Source organism: Sardina pilchardus, chromosome 8 (assembly GCF_963854185.1).
Source record: "Sardina pilchardus chromosome 8, fSarPil1.1, whole genome shotgun sequence".
NCBI classification, from domain to species: domain Eukaryota; kingdom Metazoa; phylum Chordata; class Actinopteri; order Clupeiformes; family Clupeidae; genus Sardina; species Sardina pilchardus.
This window is the reverse complement of record NC_085001.1, coordinates 9,411,332-9,431,331: the sequence shown is the minus strand read 5'-3', so window position 1 is coordinate 9,431,331 and position 20,000 is coordinate 9,411,332. Positions and strand designations below refer to the sequence as shown.

Here is a 20,000-nt window from a genome sequence, read left to right as displayed (position 1 = left end):
GCACACACACACACACACACACACACATAAGAGAGCAGCATACCGCAATGCACTTCTCGAAGGCTGTGATCTTGTCATGGGCCACTTCCTCTCGGATGGCCACGTACATATAAGGCACGTAGCTCAGGAAGTAGATGATGCCTCCGCAGGCGGACGCCAGCTTGGCCTTGGAGTAGATGACCGACACCAGGAAACTGAGGAGCACAGAGACAGAACCACCCAGCAGCACTTAGACACAGCCAGACACGAGCACTAGGAACATCAGAAACATCAGGAACATCCTCTCCTCGCAGTCGAGAACATCTGTCAAACCCGAGGAGGCCATTTCCCCCCTGCTGGTCAGACGTTGGAAATGAACTTGCTGACGAGAGCAACAGACGTTAATCAAATAGCTTATATTTTGTCTGGGCAAAAAATTTAAATAAAAATCACAGCATGTGAATGTCTTTATTTTATAGCATTTTTTCCCATCATGAATCAATTTTGGGCTAATAACGAATGAAAAAATAAGTCTAGCATGGATCTATTGCACCGGATCAATCACTCTGCATGTATGCATGAGCTGCTTCCCTGACTGGGCATGTGTGAACCTCACGCGGGTCTGCTGACGAGGCGCCGCGGAGATGAATGGAGAGGGATGGAGCAGAGGTGGGGCTCGTACCAGAACATGATGGTGGCCACGGCGTAGATGGAGAGGAAGAGCCAGATGATGAAGGGGTCGCTGTGCAGAAGGACGCGGCCGTACTTCAGGATGGCGGTCAGCGCCGTCACGGAGATGGAGAGCTGGACGAAGCCCGTGATGAACCAGGCCACCCAGTGCACGGCGTTGTTCAGGCCCATCATCTTCATCACCTGCAGCGAAAGGGGAGGAGGATGAGGAGTTACTGGGGAATAGCTGGAAATGACCTACACACACATTCACGAGAATGCGGAGCTCGTGGAAGATTCCGGTAACTCCACATCACATCTATGAATACAGAAGCCTCCGAGTGCCTGGGTGAGGAATAAGAGAGTCTGAATGAGAGGAGAAGACGGGGAGAGGGGGAACAATGCATTTGAATGAAGAGCTTTGAAGTCTGAGGGAGATAACGGACAGAGAGAGAGAGAGAGAGAGAGAGAGAGAGAGAGGGAAAGAGAGAGAAGGAGAGGGTGAGAGGAGGCTTCATGAGAGAGAGAAGAGACAGAGAGTGTGAGAGAGAGAGAGAGAGAGGGAAAGAGAGCAAAGGAGAGGGTGAGAGGAGGCTTCATGAGAGAGAGAAGAGACAGAGAGAGAGGGAGAGAGAGAGAGACAGAGAGAGGGAAAGAGAGAGAAGGAGAGGGTGAGCGGAGGCTTGACGAGAGAGAAAAGAGTGACAGAGAGAGAGAGAGAGAGAGAGAGAAAGAGAGAAGGAGTGCTTGAGAAAGCGAATGTCTGAGTGACTGCGACGGACTCTCTGAGCTGACCTCTTTGAGCCGGTGCTCCTTCTCGGCCACGATGTGCTGGATCATCATGGCCACCGAGTAGACCCAGGAGATGACCATGCACAGCGGCATCATGTGCTCGATCACAAACAGGAAGCTGTGGAGGAGGACAACGACAAAAGGAGGACAAGACCAGATTAGCCCCTTACCTCCGCTCGCTCGCTGGAAATCGAATCATCCAGAGGTGGAGGAAGTGAGGTGTGTGTGTGTGTGTGTGTGTGTGTGTGTGTGTGTGTGTGTGTGTGTGTGGAACACGGTGTCCTTGTGGTCTTACTCATCGCGCGTGTAGCAGGGGTAAGGGAACATCTGCACATAGTTGCCCGGCTCCACCACGTCATGGCCCACAAACGTGTTGATGATGGCTCTCTCCATCATATCTAGACAGAGAGAGAGAGAGAGAGAGAGATGGAGAGAGAAAGAGAGGATGAACAGGAAGACAGAGACAGACAGAGACAGAGACAAAGACAGAGAGGAAGACAGAGCGAGACAGAGAGATAGAGAGACCAGAGAGAGATAGGGAAAGAGAAGAAGAGTGTGTGAAAGACAGAGGAAGATAGAGAGAAACAGAGAGATAGAGAGACCAGAGAGAGAGAAAGAAAGTAACAGTGTGAAAGAGGAGAACGATGGACAGATAGAGAGAGAGAGAAAGACAGAGACCAGAGAGAGAAATCCGAAGACTGTTTTCCTTGTCTTGGGTCCAGCTACTGTCTGAGCGCTTTCAAAGCTTAATGAATTCCTGAGAGGAATGATAACATCAGTATGCGCCTCGTAATGAAAGCTGTCCGGAGGCAAAGCCCCACCTCATCATGTTAAGGCCTTTTGCCTTTTTTTCCTCCTCGTTTTTCGGCTTGGCATGACTGCACCTCGTGAATAAAAAATGACGCGAGACTGCTTACTCCACACCAGCCATCATTGCCGTCATCAGCGGGCCAGGTGTTGGGGGTTTAGGATAAGCAGGTTAAGCAGAATGAAGCTTCCTTTAATAAAACATGAAAGAAAAGACCCCTGCATGACAGGGCGGGGCCCCCTGTGGCCCTGGCGCAGCCTGGAAGATGTACTGCTTTGTCTAGAGTTCTGCTCCGCACTTTGCAAATACTGCAGAAAACAACTCCGAGTTCATCCGAGGCCGATGGCGAGTTGTACGGCACTAACAAACGGCGCTTTAATTCGGCTCAACTTTGCATATGGGTAGATGACATGACGTGGCTTTTTCACCGTCACAGAAGATAAAACACAATTAATTTCACATTTTCACATTTTAAAATACTGTAAAAGGTTAAACATTTTCTTGCTTTACATGAATTTGTTGTTTTAATACCAGAGTTATTTATCGTTTTTTCAGAACTTTGAGCCAAACCTTAAAATTGTCCTATGGTGTGATGGTAGACAACATAATTATATAAATATTAACTTTTATAAATAGAGGAAATAATGTTTAAAAAATGTAATGAACGCTCCTGGCATAATTGTGCAAGTGTCTATTTTACTAAGTGGCAATCGGTTTTCCCATACATACATTTCTAAGATGGTAGGAACTCCGTAAAGTTCGTCACAGAAAAAAATGTCCTTTGGTGTTATGCAATAACCTGATGTTAAGTTGGCCAAAATCATGGACAACTACATTTAGTTGAAAGACCCCATTCAAGGTCATGTGACTGAAGACCCCAATGAAGCCCTGGAGCAGTGAACATGGTGAGAATTTCTCTCAGAATTGCTCAAATATTCAACTATGTTTTCAGACCACTGAATTTGTTAAGTTTTTTTGTCCTTTGGTGTGACACCCCTAAATGCCATTTTTGTATTCAAATTTGTATTTTTAACAGCAGGACTATGTAATATTATGCAAATGCATGATGTCAGTTGCTAATGACAGCTCAGTTAGTATTAGCATGGTCATTAACTGCCACAAAAGCTTAAATGTCCTTTGGTGTGACAGGAATGTCCTTTGGTGTGACACCTAATAATGACTTAAATTCAAATATTTATTGCTGTTTTAGAGATGACATACAATGTTCTGAAGTGTTACTAAAACAACTATAATATAAAATACATAAATCTAAAACTTTTTTTTTATAACAGAAAGAACCTCCCTGCAGGACCTGTGGCCCAACCTGCCCCGGAACTTCCAGTGTTGCCACCAACGAATATAATGTCATTGTAGATAATTGTGTCAAGTATGATTAAAAACTGCTCTAACAGCTGAAAAAACAGCCTGACCAGCTTAAGGTGGTTTGCTGGTTGACCAACTTGTTAACCAGCTTGTTTGACCACCCTATGATGGTTAACCAGCTATAGACCAGCAAAAGTCTTGCAAAAACATACCTGCAGCTTACGATGGTAATTCTGCTGGTTTTGCTTGTACCATCTCATGCTGGTCATTTGGTCTAAATTGCTGGTTTTTACTGGTCATGCCAGCTTATGTTGGTCATTCTAGCAAACCAGCATGGCCATCTTACACCTACAATGTCAAGCTTGGCAGGCTGGTCACCAGCATGACCATCTCACACCAGCTGTATCCCACACGACAGGCTGGTCACACCAGCATGACCAGCTTCCTTAGATGGTCACGCCAGCATGTCCACCTGGTGGCCTAACCATATACCAGCAAAGACCAGCAATAGCTGGAGGAAAATCAGCAAAAAACAGCTAAAACCAGCTACCAACATACATTGGTTTCTTGCTATTTTTTCAGTAGGGATGTTTTAGATAGAGTGGACTTCATGAATGTAACGCAATGTTTTAGAATGGAATTTCCCTATTGAGGATTATGGTCCCTCTTTTGGCGATCAAAAACGGATGGTCAGAAGCACAACGTTTATAGACATTAAAGGCATGGCAGTCCACATTCACTAATTTGATGGTGTGATTTTGTCAGGTGCTGGACACAAAAGGATTGTTCTTATGTCTCTTAATCAGTCATGGGTGTGTTTTGGGCGTAACATCCTTTAAAACAATGAGAATAATCTATAATTTCCTTTAACAGCAAACAATGCAACTTCACACAGCAGCACATTTGAAGGAATCTGCATGCACACAAGACTATATGGAGCAGGGATTCCACTAAACCTTGCTTTACTAAAACCTGTTTGTGACTAGCAGAGTATAGCCTACATGCATCTGCACTCACCTATTATTTGAACTCATAGACAAAGTGAAACTTCACCGTGGTTTCATAGTCGACAAATTAGTTCAATACAGTTAAGTACTATTACTATTGACTGACAATGGGTTATCATCAAAAAAAAAGCCTGGAAAAAGCAACACTTATCCAACAAATGTCCTCCTTTATCACTGTTACAACAAACACTACATATATTCTGACTCACTTCATGCAATAACTATCTTTGTCCTTCAGTGTGACATTTTGTCCTATAGCGTGACAAACATAAAACAACAGAAAAACAGCCTTAATTTCAAAACGTACTTTAAAAAAAGCCAGGTTTGGCATGAGGGGAGCTCCAATAATAGCTCCTCTTAAATAGGTACAATTTCAAACAGTTTTGTAAGATTGGCGGAAAAAAATGTATCGACATTCATAGGAAAAGTCAATCAAGTTCATCTATTCATGGTGAAAATGATTGTAATTAGTACTTTTATGTGAAATAAATATAATTTTAAGAAAATAATGATTTAATAATGTGAACAATTCTGTTTCATGTATTTTTTAATGTTATTCAATATCATTTCTTAGTACTTTTTAAATGTAACACCATAGGACACATTCACAGTGCAGATGAGTGTAAACGTGGAAACAAATATGTGAGGTCATTGACAAAATGAATGACCACTATTATTTTCAGAAACTACAGTTTCCATACTACATAAATATTTGAATTTTTTCTTTAAAAATTATGTTTTCCAAAAAAAGCACTTTTTCTTCGCCAGATGTCAACTACCCATATATCAGCTTAAATAAAGCACAGCGGCGAATGCTGAATCCTCGGTAATAAATACCTCAATGTTTTCTTATTTATTTATTTTTTATTTCCCTCGCACGTCGTCCAGAAGGAGATTTATATTTTTGTTATTATTGGGAACTGAGGAGCTAAGGATATTTCCGAGTTTGCATTTTCATTAAGTTGTCAACTGGTATAAACCAGCCTGTCGGCCTACCTTGGATCCACACAAAGCCGTAGAGGAAGTAGAACTTTCCGCCCGTGTTGGGCCCGGGCCGCCAGTACGCTCGGCGGATCTCGTTAGTCTTCTCAGTGAAGCTTGAGTTCTGTCTGATCTTGTACATGACGTGCGGAGGAAGAGAGCCATCCTTGTTGGTCTGAAAAATCACACCTGACAGATAAAGAGGAATAAACAGAGAGAGAGAGAGACAGAGAGAGAGAGAGAGAGAGAGGGAGAGAGAACAGGTGAGGGAGGGGAGCAGAATGATTTCCGACTGAGCTTTACAATGCCTTGATTCATTCAGGGATCGATTTTATTTCTCGATTCGACGACACAATACGAGCATAACGCTCCGACTGTTTTAGTCTGATGACAGGTGAACCCCCGGAGGGAAAATAAATCAAAGGCTGGCTTCCACCGCGCTCCTCTGAATTATGAGCAACTTCTCCTTAAGCACAGTTTGTTATGTTAATGCCATCCGACACCCGCGGAGTTACGGCGCCATACATCTAGCATGAGACAACAATACTGCCAGGGGACCCAGGGTCAGAAAGTAGGAATGTAGAGAGATTGTTTTTAATCTTCTTTTGATGATGGTTGGAAAAAAATCCGTTCTGAGCGGATTGTTGAGATTAGAGTCCACTGCTCTTTCCAGGCCATAACCTTGTGCTTTCTATTAATCTGGAAGTGAATGCACTATAATTGCACGCATGAAGTGAAAGTTACATAATTGAATGCAGAAAGTGATTCCTATTCCTAGGTCTGGCAGATCACTAGTCTGGCAGAACTCAGTTGATGCCTACTGTACCTTACGCTGACAAGATTTGGGAAAGATTCCTGAAAGATTGTAGTCTTTTACCTTAATGCCCCTCATTCAAGCTTTACTCAAAAGACTACAATCTTTCAAGAATCTTTCCCAAATCTTGTCAGTGTAAGGTACTGTAGGCTTTAACAGAGTGAGTGGGCAGACTGTCAGCCCAGGGTCACTTACTGGCAAACACTGAGACGTTGTCATGGTAGGCCTGGTTCAGGGTGTAGTTCACGATGCTCTCTTCGTCAGGAAAGCCTTTGAAGATGTCCACGCTGACCTGAAACAACACACAGACAAGAACGGGCACAAATTTAACCTACAGGCCCCTTTCCATTGTAGGAACAGAGTTTTTTTCTTGGGGTCTCACACCTTTGGTGTATACCTGAGAGACAGGGAGAGCGAGCGGGAGAACGAGAGAGAGAGACAGAGAGAGAGATACTTTGGTAAAGTACACAGCCTTTACATATTACATGAAGATGTGACTCCCTTCTTTAGCTTCTACATAACATCATCCATACTGACATATACTGTATGTACTTGCTATTTTAGTGTCAAACATACAGTACACTTCTATGAAATAATAATTCCTGACTTATTATTCCACCCTTTGATTAGATGTGGCCTGACTCGGACAGACCTTGGACATGAAGTGTGTCCATCCGCAGGCGGCGTTGTCGATGGTGTCCAGCTGCTCCAGCAGGGTGGTGGTGTTGGGCAGGCTGAAGTTGCCCTCCAGCAGACTGCGCAGCAGCTCACTCTCTGACGCGTTCAGGAGCTCCGGGTGCTGCCGCAGGTCCGAGGTGAACTGCGCAAACCAACACACACACGCACGCACGCACGCACGCACGCACGCACGCACGCACGCACGCACGCACGCACGCACGCACGCACGCACGCACACACGCACACACACACACACACTCACACACACACACACACACACACACAAACACACAGACACACACACACACACACACACACACATTTTAATACCTTTATTTGTGTTCACATTTTACAATGAATTTCATTGAACACAAACAATTTTAGACACCAGCATTGAAAACCCAGTAGCCTATGCCTCTGGTCTCAGTTCATGACACACACACGCACACACACACAGACACAGACACACAAACCACACGCACACGCACACGCACACGCACACGCACACGCACACGCACACAGACACAGACACAGACACACAGACACACAGACACACGCACACGCACACGCACACACACACACAAAGACACGTTACCGATATGTTACAGATTACAGATTATTCAGAAGATTAGAAGTGTCTGAATAGCCATTCAGAGAGTAAAGGCCGCATTTGAGTCAACCTGTTAAGAGTTTCTAATAAATTAAATCACAACAGGACGTCCAATTTCCGAACCTTTGACATTTTGTGGAAGCTGTGGTACAGCTGTGCCTGCAGCACAAGAGAAAACTATTGACTCGTGTCTTAAATGTTGTGAGCTCTCACCAAATACCTCAGACTGGCAATACAGATCCAATGTTCACAAACATTAACAAGCCTAACAAGTCTAAACACTGTATTTAGAGAAATCGATTCTTAAATGGTCCGCTGGGTTTAACAAACAGTCTACGCTGTTTAAAACGGCTACATTTCTCTCTCTGTCCTTTTTCCATAGCAGATCACATACAGGGAAATGATCATTAGCTTATCAACATTAGCATATGGCCTACATCGGAACACTGGGGCTTCCCACGAGCCGCTCGTCAGTTTGTGGTGATTCACACATTGGCACAGAAGCTGCTTGTGAGTGCCTGCTCTTGTTTTCATCTAGTTTCAGACAAGGTCTGAAGGTCAAAGGTCAAAGGTCAAATATCAACCTCAGCCAGGTCGATGAGCTACAGTAGGTCGTAAGATCACTGGTGTTAAGTGCACAGCTAGAACCAATGCATGGCGCGACTTTTACTTTCGGAAGCTTTTGCACCTCTGACCTCATGCAAGAAAACAAGCTGAGATTATGTGGTCATGACGACACTTCATCTGGGGTGTGACCGTGTGACAAATCCCTTTGTGATGATATGCTTATCTAGTGTGAAACATGTGCCGGATGGAGACTTGTTGAGGTCTACGGCTGACGTACAGTACCTGTTGAAGCCAGGCCAGGTGATTGTGCAGTTTGCCTTCCTCCAGAAAGGTCCTGAGCTCCGCTGAGATGTTCAGCCACAGACGGGCATAGTGGGTCACGTTCCCCACGAACGCAAACGTCTCGTTGGCCTACAGGATGCCACAGGGTAACATGATTAGACTTCAATGGGTACAGTATACTCCTCTCTCTAGCATAAGCATACAGTACACTCAAGAGCTTGTGATATGAAAGTCAGCCAGCGTATTACGAGAGAGAGTTTTTATGTGGTGTCGGGCGTATCGATCAATAGGTTATTTTACACAGTCATGCCAAAGCTTTACACTTCCTGCAAAGGTGTCAGGGGGAATGTGGATAATTTAGACCATGCAATCACTTTGAGGAGGAGAGATGCTCATAAATGCTGCTTTTATGTATAGGTGATGAATCAACAAACTAAGGATTATGGCGCAGTACAGATAAATGCCATCGACAAACATGGTGATATCATGACTGGGCTGGCCTTGCTGGACTTGCCTTCTGAATGACCTTGTCCACCTGGGAACCAATAGGAGAGTAGAGGATCTTGGGATTCGTAGTCATCAGATGCACCAGAAGGCCAAGATTGCGCTGTTCTTTGCTCGTGAAGCCCAGGGAGCTCATGTTGCCCTGCTTCAGCGCCTCCGGTTCAATTATTCTGAGGGCAGAAGGGAAATAAACGAGAAGAGAGGCATTCAGCAGAAAATATCTGAGTGTTCTGGGACAGAATCTCAGTGTTGGACGGTGGGAAAGTGTCACACGGGGCAAAGAAAGAACCCATCTTAATTTCACTTTCGCTTATTTTGCGAGACGCGACGTTTAGCCGTAACGGAGGCCTGTGCTCTCTCTGGGTGCTCTGCTAGTTAACATATTGGGCCGCTTGATTCATAAACTCAGTGGCGTTATTTTGGTGTAAACGCCTTAATCCTTCTTATCCCTGCTGCTATGGTCATCCCTCCCTGCTCCGGTGAGAGTCCCCTGAATGGGAGACTTGAGAGTGCAGGACATCAGCAGCAGATGGCCAAAAGGTCAGTTGGATGCCCCATGACTCGTCGTCCCAGGCAGATTATAGGGAATTAAACAGAAATCCTATACTGGTGATTTCTGAGCAGAATGTTAACAGCCATTCATATGAAAATGTCCAAGGGATAAAACTCAATCTGAGAATACTAACGAGATGGTCTCAATAAAAAAAAAATAATAACAGCAAGTCTGATTTTGTTCAGTTAGATTGTATGTGTAATGTGGTGTTGATGAAAATCTTTTTTCTGGTCATACTCTGCCACAAACTTCCCCTAGGGAAAAGAACAGTCATATCTGAAAGAATCAATACAGTTTTACTGTTTTTGAATTAAAATAATTGGCGTGGTGATTCAGAATTAATGAACAGCCTTGTATATGTGTACGGCATCAAGTTCATGATGGATTCACAATGTTTATTCATGGTTTGCTACTTGTTCATTGGCTTTCACTGTGTGTAGCCAAGAGATTGCCCATGTTCGTCTTCACAAACACAAGTCACAGAGACGCCATGGTGATCGACTAAAGACCACTAAACCACTAAACTAAAATGGCATTAAGAGGTCACACTGAAGACAACTGGGTCTGGAAATTTCTCTCTCCCTCACACACACACACACACACAAACACACACCATCACCTCCGTGCATCATCACACACCTGTTGTTCCCACAGAGGATAGGCTGCAGGCCAGCCCACAGCTGAACGAATGCTGAAAACTGCGTGCGCGGGTTCTCCCCCTCCTCCTCTTTCCCAGGAGCTCCCTCTCCTCCTCCTCCTCCTCCTCCTGCTCCTCCTCCTCCCTCCGCTCCTCCGCCCGCTGGGGAGTCGGTGGTGTTGGGGCCCCAGGTGGTGGTGGTGGTGCTGCTGGTGGTGCTGCTGTTGCTGCTCCAGCTGGAGCCCCCGGAGGAGGCGTTGGCGGCGGGGGAGGCCTGGTGGCCGGCGCAGGCCCCCTTGGGGAGCAGGCGAGCCAGGCCGGACAGCAGGTCCACGTCCCGCAGGAGCCGCTCCACGTCGGCCAGGTCCTTCAGCAGAGCGCCCAGGTGGGACTGGGAGAGCAGGCCCGACACGTTCGCCTGCTCCAGACGCAACTGAGAGGGTGGGAGGGGAGGGGAGGGGAGGGGAGGAGAGAGAGGGATAGAGAGAGAGAGAGAGAGAGGGAGAGAGGGATAGAGAGAGAGAGAGAGGGAGAGAGGGAGAGAGAGGAGGAGAGAGAGGGAAAGAAAGGGACAGAGAGGGAGAGAGAAAGATAGGGAGGGTGAGAGAGAGAAAGAAAGAGAGAGAGAGCGAGAGAAAGGGAGAGAGGAGAGAGAGGGAAAGAAAGGGACAGAGAGGGAGAGAGAAAGATAAGGGGGGTGAGAGAAAGAAAGAAAGAGAGAGAGATGGAGAGAGAGAGAGACTTGATAATACTCCTTTATGAATCAAGCAATAGTAGGTGCTTAAATATTACAAAACAAAGCCCAAACCTCAAACTAAGCTCATACAGACCATGCAACACACAGACCATAACTCAGCACGCTAGTTAACAATGACTTGCTTCCTCTCCACAGCCCTCCCACACTCCATACTTAAATAACCCTTAATATCGCTAACCAGCTAATCTTATGCATATACCTCCAACCATACCCCAAGAGGAAGAGAGAGACACACACAAAGAGAGAGGGAGAGAGAGAGAGAGAGAGAGAGAGAGAGAGAGAGAGAGAGAGAGAGAGAGAGAGATTTGTGGAATGTTTAACTGTTCTGGTGGATGCTTTGATGATACAATCATTTGTATCATGTGTCATGGCAATAAACTCCATTTACATTCAAATTTCAGAGAAAGAGAAGGAGGGAGAGAAAGAGAGAGAGCGCTAAAGGGCGAGGGGAGGGATGGTAGCGAAAAAATGAGAAAACTGTGCGTTGGGGGGAAAAGACAGGAGAAAAGTGGAGAGGAGTATTGGGAATGATCAGAGCAAAGTGGAGGAGAAATGTTAAATGAGTCGGAGGACGGGAGATTATGAGCCGACAGCTGAGTCACCGATGACAAAACGAGGCCGCTCCCTTCTGGGGATGCGGGGAAAAAGAGAAATGGAGAAAGGAAATGGCTCCCTTTAATTTCATCTCTTTCTCCGCTCGTCTTGTTGCGCTACCTTTTCAATTATGCTCTGCGTGTCGATCTGCTCTTTCAGCTCCTGGCTCATCTCGTCGAATCGCTCGGCCCGTTGGCCCGCCCCTCCGCCGCACACCGCCGCCCGATAGGCCTGGAGGAGCGCCTGTTGCTTCTCGGGAACCAGTAGGATCTTGCCCAGCTCGCTGCTCCCGCCCTCTCCGCAAGTGAGCACCTCGAGCACTGCGCCAGTCAGCAGGATCCCCTGAGGGGCCGAGAGGAACAATCAGCGTCAACGCTCGGGAGACACAGCCGGCGGAGCGAGAAACAAAACAAAAACAAAAAAGAAATGAGCAGATTAAAAATAAACACCGAAGATAATACAATACGACGGAGAAGATACATCTCCCCCCCCCCTTCACGCCTCGGAAAAATAACCTTCACGGCTTCTAGTCAAAACAAGACTATAATAAGAAACGCAAATAAGGACTGTGACAAGAGAGCCCCGAAATTACATTTTGAATGTTGACAAACGGACTGAAAATACGGAACGAGTTTTTTTGGAGGACCGAGTGTACAGTACCTCCATCTCCTTGAGTCCCTGAGGGTCGAACTTCTGGCCCACGCCCCCACCGGCGAGGCCCAGGGCCTGGGAGAGGAGCCGGAGGAGAGCCTGCCGATGGGCCGCTTTGCTGGGGTCCTGCAGGGCCTTGTGGATCAGGCCGCCCTCCAGGCTGCGCCACCCACCCAGTAACTGCTTCTGTGGAGAGAGACCATGACGTTGACCCGACATTTCCCAACTGTTAGCCGCGGCTTGTACATTGTTTTTGCTACATTTCTTCAGCTATGTGGGGGGTGTTAATATGGTAATAATATGGTTTTGTTTCTTTCATAAAACACTGTCCTGCGGCTTATACACAATGTGGCTATTACACTGGACATTCCTGTAGGAAGCAGTCATCTGCACACTGGAAATGTTTCTTTAAAGCTTCTTTAAACCATTCGTTTATAACTACATGTCCGTAGGGATGATTCTTTTGTCACTAAAGAGCTCCATGGAGCTGGACAATGGGAACATACGATGGGACAATCCTAACGGTCCTGTCTTACAGTTGGCGTTTTTGCATTTCATTTGAATGAGAGTGAACGGGAGGGAAGGAGGGACTTTCTATGAAAATGACCGGTACCATTCACTTTGAGCTACAGTATCTCTCCAGTAAACTACTGCCATCATTCCTTAATGGCTGCGGTCAGAGCTCTCACCCCCAGCTGCAGGACCTTCTCCCCAGGGCTATGAGCCGCACTCAGCCCCTCGACCAGCCCTCCGTCTCCACCGTCCATCTTGCCGTAGGAGCCAAAGATCAGGTTGTACACCTGGAGGGAACGGCAAGCGTGATGGTCAACGCGACAGACAGACAAAAGCAGCAAGACAGAAAGGCAAGAGAACAAATAAATGACATATTCTTTTCTTTTCATTGCAAGGTGTTATTATCCACTAATAACAACAATGGTCAGTATTGAGAGCAGTATTGTATCAGTAACAATAGATAACAGTAAGGGAATGACCTAATGGAAAAAAATAAAGCCTTCTTAAAAATGCTAAAAGTTATCAGCTTGCCTCAAACTGGACTCGTTTCACCCGAAGGAACTGTAATCAGGATGAGAATCTACATGTGAGGCTTTTCCTTGAGACGTCCTGTACGAGACTGACCTCTTTGAGATTGACAGGTGAGGAGAGCAGAAGGTTCGCCGTGTCATTGGCTAGAGAGAGGTTCTGCACCAGGAACTGGTAGAACGCCGACTGGTTCCTCAGGACACTGCCCACAGTGAAACCTACAAGGCCGCAGAGACACACACACACCTTTTCAGTCCTCCGCAGAGACACACACACCTTTTCAGTCCTCCGCAGAAACACACACACCTTTTCTGTCCTCCGCAGAGACACACACACCTTTTCAGTCCTCTGCAGAGACACACATACCTTTTCAGTCCTCTGCAGAAACACACACACCTTTTCAGTCCTCGGCAGAGACACACACACACCTTTTCAGTCCTCTGCAGAGACACACACACACCTTTTCAGTCCTCTGCAGAGACACACATACCTTTTCAGTCCTCTGCAGAGACACACACACCTTTTCAGTCCTCCGCAGAGACACACACACACCTTTTCAGTCCTCCGCAGAGACACACACACACCTTTTCAGTCCTCTGCAGAGACACACACACCTTTTCAGTCCTCTGCAGAGCAATACTTTCTCATCTCGGGCAGTGGTCAGAAACATTCTAAACCTTCAATCAGTCGGGCATCAACATGAAACGTCTGTGGTTCCTAAATCCTTTGGTAACCGAAAATCTGAGGATATTTCAAACTGTATGATCTCAACCTTCAAGAAATAAAGATTTTAGATAATAACATTGTAGATATCCTCCAGATATCTTTTTTTTCCCCCTTTTTTCTTTTTGCAGCGTTAAGTAGCAATCCAAGTCAAACTGACTCTGCTCAAATGATGAAGAAGGACTTTATCATTTTGTCAAATCTATTACAACACTGCAGCGGAAGAAAGACACACAAACAAGCCCACACACACTAATATGAAAGGCCCTTCAAACAAATCTCAACCCTTTATTGGAGATAGCAAATTTTTGGATTACGGAAAACTTTAGTCGGGGGCAATCTATTGAATGCTGGAGTTAAAACGGGCGGTGTTAAGCTATTTGCTGTTGACACAGGAAATGCCATTCGTTGAATCAGGCACCAGCGACTCTGAGAGAGGAGCGCTGTACTGTAAGTCAGAGTGAGGCTAAGAGAGGCTGGCATCCTCTACCCTACCCTCTGAGATATGTTAGCACAAAGACATAGTGTTATGGCACTGAGGGCATAACCAGGGCTAGTGATCCCTCTGTAGGTGCAGCGCAAATAGGGCTCTGGGCAAAAGCTGAAGACAGCCTACATATGTACAGGAGTACAGGTATAGCACAAGCTGAAAACAGCCTACATATGTACAGGAGTACAGGTATAGCACAAGCTGAAAACAGCCTACATATGTACAGGAGTACAGGTATAGCACAAGCTGAAAACAGCCTACATATGTACAGGAGTACAGGTATAGCACAAGCTGAAGACAGCCCACATAATGTACAGGAGTACAGGTATAGCACAAGCTGAAAACAGCCTACATATGTACAGTAGTACAGGTATAGCACAAACTGAAGACAGCCTACATATGTACAGGAGTACAGGTATAGCACAAGCTGAAGACAGCCTACATACTGTACAGGAGTACAGGTATAGCACAAGCTGAAGACAGCCTACATATGTACAGGAGTACAGGTATAGCACAAGCTGAAGACAGCCTACATACTGTACAGTATGTACAGTACTACAGGTATAGCATATGACAGCTGACCAGGAATATTTCTCCTTGTGCTTCTGGGACTAGGCTAATGGAGAATATTAAAGATATTTAAGACCATTTTAAGACAGCTATGAATTGAAAATGAAGACTCATTTCATGCCTATACTGGTACAAAATATGATGGAAAATCAGGATTGTCAACAAAGTAAATACATTTGTTCTCTGAACTTTTGTACACTACTTTTTTAAAATCACTTTCAGTTCTATATAAATCTTATTATAATTATCACTATTGTGATATACAGCATATCTGTAATGTTGAGAGTTGAAATGACCACTAGCAAAGTAATGAACATTCAACACCTGCCTAGGCATAAAATGTAATATTTTAATGTATTTTAGACTTTGTAATGCCTAAAATTCATATCATTACATCTAAGATTTTTTTTTTTTTTTTTTTCTTTTCTTTTAGATTTGTTAAGACCCCGCAGAAACCCTGACATTCCCCGGTAGAACGTGCACTGTTAAATTGTACACCTGATTTGTATTTGGTATTCTGAGTCACTCTGAAGAGAAGTGTCTACTAACTGCACCCAAATCAAACATGCAGTCAAACACTGAGCTGGCCCTGTCCTTGACTCACACAGTCATCGTCATGCCGACAGAGAAGTCTGTCATCGCTGATGCGGCCCACAGGGAAGTGCATAAGAGCTGCAGCAATAAGAGACCAATTCATGGCACCTGTGTGAGTTGTGAGTGAGTGAGTGAGTGTGTGAGTGTGTGAGTGTGTGAGTGAGTGAGTGAGTGAGTGAGTGAGTGAGTGAGTGAGTGAGTGAGCGAGCGAGCGAGTAAAGTGAGTGAGTGAGTGAGTGAGTGAGTGAGTGAGTGTGAGTGTGAGTGTGAGTGAGTGAGTGAGTGTGTGAGTGAGTTAGTGAGTGAATGAGTGAGTGAGAGTATGAGTGAGTAATGGGGCGTCTCTGTGGCGTGTGTGTGTGTGTGTGTGTGTGTGTGTGTGTGCAGTACTCACCGTGGCTGGTGCTGAACTGTGCCGTGTGTGTGTGTGTCTGTGTGTGTGTGTGTGAGTGTGTGTGTGTGTGTGTGTGTGTGTGTGTGTGTGTGTGTGTGCGGGACTCACCGTGGCTGGTGCTGAACTGTGCCGTGTGTGTGTGTGTGTGTGTGTGTGTGTGTGTGTGTGTGTGTGTGTGTGTGTGTGTGTGTGTGTGTGTGCGGGACTCACCGTGGCTGGTGTTGAACTGTGCCGTGTGTGTGTGTGTGTGTGTGTGTGTGTGTGTGTGTGTGTGTGCAGTACTCACCGTGGCTGGTGCTGAACTGTGCCGTGTGTGTGTGTGTGTATGTGTGTGTGTGTGTGTGTGTGTGTGTGCGTGCGGTACTCACCGTGGCTGGTGTTGAACTGTGCCGTGTGTGTGTGTGTGTGTGTGTGTGTGTGTGTGTGTGTGTGTGTGTGTGTGTGCGTGCGGTACTCACCGTGGCTGGTGCTGAACTGTGCCGTCTGTGTGTGTGTGTGTGTGTGTGTGTGTGTGTGTGTGTGTGTGTGTGTGTGTGTGCGTGCGGCACTCACCGTGGCTGGTGTTGAACTGGCTCTCCAGAGGGCTGCGGGCGGAGCTGAGGCTCTCCAGGTGCTGCTGCAGCGACTCCAGCTCCTCCCCGAGACTGGGCCGCTCCGACGTGAACAGGTGGTTCTGCTCCACCACCTCGCCAATGCGCTCCAGCAGCTGGGTCACACTGACCGGGGACGGACGCACGGACGCACGGACAGACAGACAGATAGGGGGACCAGAGGAGAGGGGAGAGGGAGAGGGAGCGAGGGGGGAATGGAGACATAAAGGAGGATAAGAAAAGGGCATGGAAGAGGAAAGATGGAATTGAGAGAGAAGAGGGGAGAGGAGGTAGAGAGATAGAGAGAGGAAGAGTGGAGGTGTTATGACTCATGACAGAAAACGGTTATTATATAGTTTAAATAAATTACCAGAGGCAAAAGGACTCATTTCCACTGAGATTACACTGTAAAAGGGTAGATGACATGACATGGCTTTTTCACCGTCACAGAAGATAAAACACAATTAATTTCACATTTTCACATTTTAAAATACTGTAAAAGGTTAAACATTTTCTTGCTTTACATGAATTTGTTGTTTTAATACCTGAGTTATTTATCGCTTTTTCAGAACTTTGAGCCAAACCTTACAATTGTCCTATGGTGTGATGGTAGACAACATAATTATATAAATATTAACTTTTATAAATAGAGGAAATAATGTTTCAAATTTTTAATGAACGCTCCTGGCATAATTGTGCAAGTGTCTATTTTACTAAGTGGCAATCACTTTTCCCATACATACATTTCTAAAATGGTAGGAACTCCGTAAAGTTCGTCACAGAAAAAAATGTCCTTTGGTGTTATGCAATAACCTGATGTTAAGTTGGCCAAAATCATGGACAAATACATTTAGTTGAAAGACCCCATTCAAGGTCATGTGACTGAAGACCCCAATGAAGCCCTGGAGCAGTGAACATGGTGAGAATTTCTCTCAGAGTTGCTCAGATATTCAACTATGTTTTCAGACCACTGAAGTAGTTAAGTTTTTTTGTCCTTTGGTGTGACACCCCTAAATGCCATTTTTGTATTAAAATTTGTATTTTTAACAGCAGGACTATGTAATATTATGCAAGTGCATGATGTCAGTTGCTAATGACAGCTCAGTTAGTATTAGCATGGTCATTAACTGCCACAACAGCTTAAATGTCCTTTGGTGTGACAGGAAATGTCCTTTGGTGTGACACTTATAATGACTTAAATTCAAATATTTATTGCTGTTTTAGAGACGACATACAATGTTCTGAAGTGTTACTAAAGCAACTATAATATAAAGTACATAAATCTAAAACTTTTTTTTTTATAACAGAAAGAACCTCCCTGCAGGACCTGTGGCCCAACCTGCCCTGGAACTTCCAGTGTTGCCACCAACGAATAGAATGTCATTGTAGATAATTGTGTCAAGTATGATTAAAAACTGCTCTAACAGCTGAAAAAACAGCCTGACCAGCTTAGGGTGGTTTGCTGGTTGACCAGCTTGTTAACCAGCTTGTTTGGCCACCCTATGATGGTTAACCAGCTATAGACCAGCAAAAGTCATGCAAAAACATACCTGCAGCTTACGATGGTAATTCTGCTGGTTTTGCTTGTCGTACCATCTCACGCTGGTCATTTTAGTTGGTGTTGCTGGTCTACATTACTGGTTTTTACTGGTCATGCCAGCTTATGTTGGTCATAGCAAACCAGTATGGCCATCTTACACCTACAATGTAAAGCTTGGCAGGCTGGTCACCAGCATGACCATCTCACACCAGCGGTATCCCACACGACAGGCTGGTCACACCAGCATGACCAGCTTCCTTAGATGGTCACGCCAGCATGTCCACCTGGTGGCCTAACCAGTTATACCAGCAAAGACCAGCAATAGCTGGAGGAAAACCAGCAAAAAACAGCTAAAACCAGCTACCAACATCAACATGGTTTCTTGCTATTTTTCAGTAGGGATGTTTTAGATAGAGTGTACTTCATGAATGTAACGCAATGTTTTAAAATGGAATTTCCCTATTGAGGATTATGGTCCCTCTTTTGGCGATCAAAAACGGATGGTCAGAAGCACAACGTTTATAGACATTAAAGGCATGGCAGTCCACATTCACTAATTTAATGGTGTGATTTTGTCAGGTGCTGGACACAAAAGGGTTGTTCTTATGTCTCTTAATCAGTCATGGGTGTGTTTTGGGCGTAACATCCTTTAAAACAATGAGAATAATATCTATCATTTCCTTCAACAGCAAACAATGCAACTTCACACAGCACATTTGAAGGAATCTGCATGCACACAAGACTATATGGAACAGGGATTCCACTAAACCTTGCTTTACTTGTGACTAGCAGAGTTTAGCCTACATGCATCTGCACTCACCTATTATTTGAACTCATAGACAAAGTGAAACTTCACCGTGGTTTCATAGTCGACAAATTAGTTCAACACAGTTAAGTACTATTACTATTGACTGACAATGGGTTATCATAAAAAAAATAGCCTGGAAAAAGCAACACTTATCCAACAAATGTCCTCCTTTATCACTGTTACAATAAACACTACATATATTCTGACTCACTTCATGCAATAGCTATCTTTGTCCTTCAGTGTGACATTTTGTCCTATAGTGTGACAAACATAAAACAACAGAAAAACATCCTTAATTTCAAAACGTACTTTAAAAAAAGCCAGGTTTGGCATGAGGGGAGCTCCAATAATGGCTCCTCTTAGATAGGTACAATTTCAAACAGTTTTGTAAGGTTGGCGGAAAAAAATGTATCGACATTCATAGGAAAAAGTCAATCAAGTTCATCTATTCGTGGTGAAAATGATTGTAATTAGAACTTTTATGTGAAATAAATATAATTTTAAGAAAAGAATGATTTAATAATGTGAACAATTCTGTTTCATGTATTTTTTAATGTTATTCAATATCATTTCTTAGTACTTTTTAAATGTCACACCATAGGACACATTCACAGTGCAGATGAGTGTAAACGTGGAAAAAATAGGTGAGGTCATTGACGAAATGAGTGACCACTATTATTTTCAGAAACTACAGTTTCCATACTACATAAATATTTGTATTTTTTCTTTAAAAATTATGTTTTCCAAAAAAAACACTTTTTCTTGGCCAGATGTCAACTACCCAAAAATACAATACTTCATACAAATGGATTCAGTAGGAGTACAGTACGGGGAAAGGAGGCAGGACAGGATAAAGGTTTGAGAATTCAAATTCTGATGAAATGTGCCACCGTCTGAGCTGCCAAAGCTATTCAACTTTCCCATCTTGTGGAAAGTGTGTGCGGAGCTGAGTGGCGTTCTCTGTTGGTCCGCAAGTCTCATTAATGCAAGCCTTGACATTTGGAACCAGCGGAGAAAGAAAAATAATCTCACAGGCAACTTCCC

The 20,000-nt window shown here is 44.8% G+C and overlaps 1 protein-coding gene across 1 annotated transcript in view; it reads right to left on the bottom strand.

Annotated features, from left to right (window-relative positions):
• abca2 (ATP-binding cassette, sub-family A (ABC1), member 2) overlaps positions 1–20,000 on the bottom strand; it is an 87,101-nt gene that overhangs the window by 32,083 nt on the left and 35,018 nt on the right. Inside the window, exons 4-18 of the mRNA XM_062542647.1 lie at positions 16,571–16,734; positions 13,344–13,465; positions 12,896–13,006; positions 12,216–12,392; positions 11,676–11,897; positions 10,207–10,637; positions 9,025–9,184; positions 8,511–8,639; positions 7,026–7,193; positions 6,569–6,665; positions 5,575–5,748; positions 1,736–1,838; positions 1,444–1,558; positions 662–852; positions 44–194 (exon numbers count right to left, since the gene is read on the bottom strand). Coding sequence (XP_062398631.1) covers positions 44–194; positions 662–852; positions 1,444–1,558; positions 1,736–1,838; positions 5,575–5,748; positions 6,569–6,665; positions 7,026–7,193; positions 8,511–8,639; positions 9,025–9,184; positions 10,207–10,637; positions 11,676–11,897; positions 12,216–12,392; positions 12,896–13,006; positions 13,344–13,465; positions 16,571–16,734 — 2,515 coding nt within the window. The remainder of the gene's footprint in view (positions 1–43; positions 195–661; positions 853–1,443; positions 1,559–1,735; positions 1,839–5,574; positions 5,749–6,568; positions 6,666–7,025; positions 7,194–8,510; positions 8,640–9,024; positions 9,185–10,206; positions 10,638–11,675; positions 11,898–12,215; positions 12,393–12,895; positions 13,007–13,343; positions 13,466–16,570; positions 16,735–20,000) is intronic.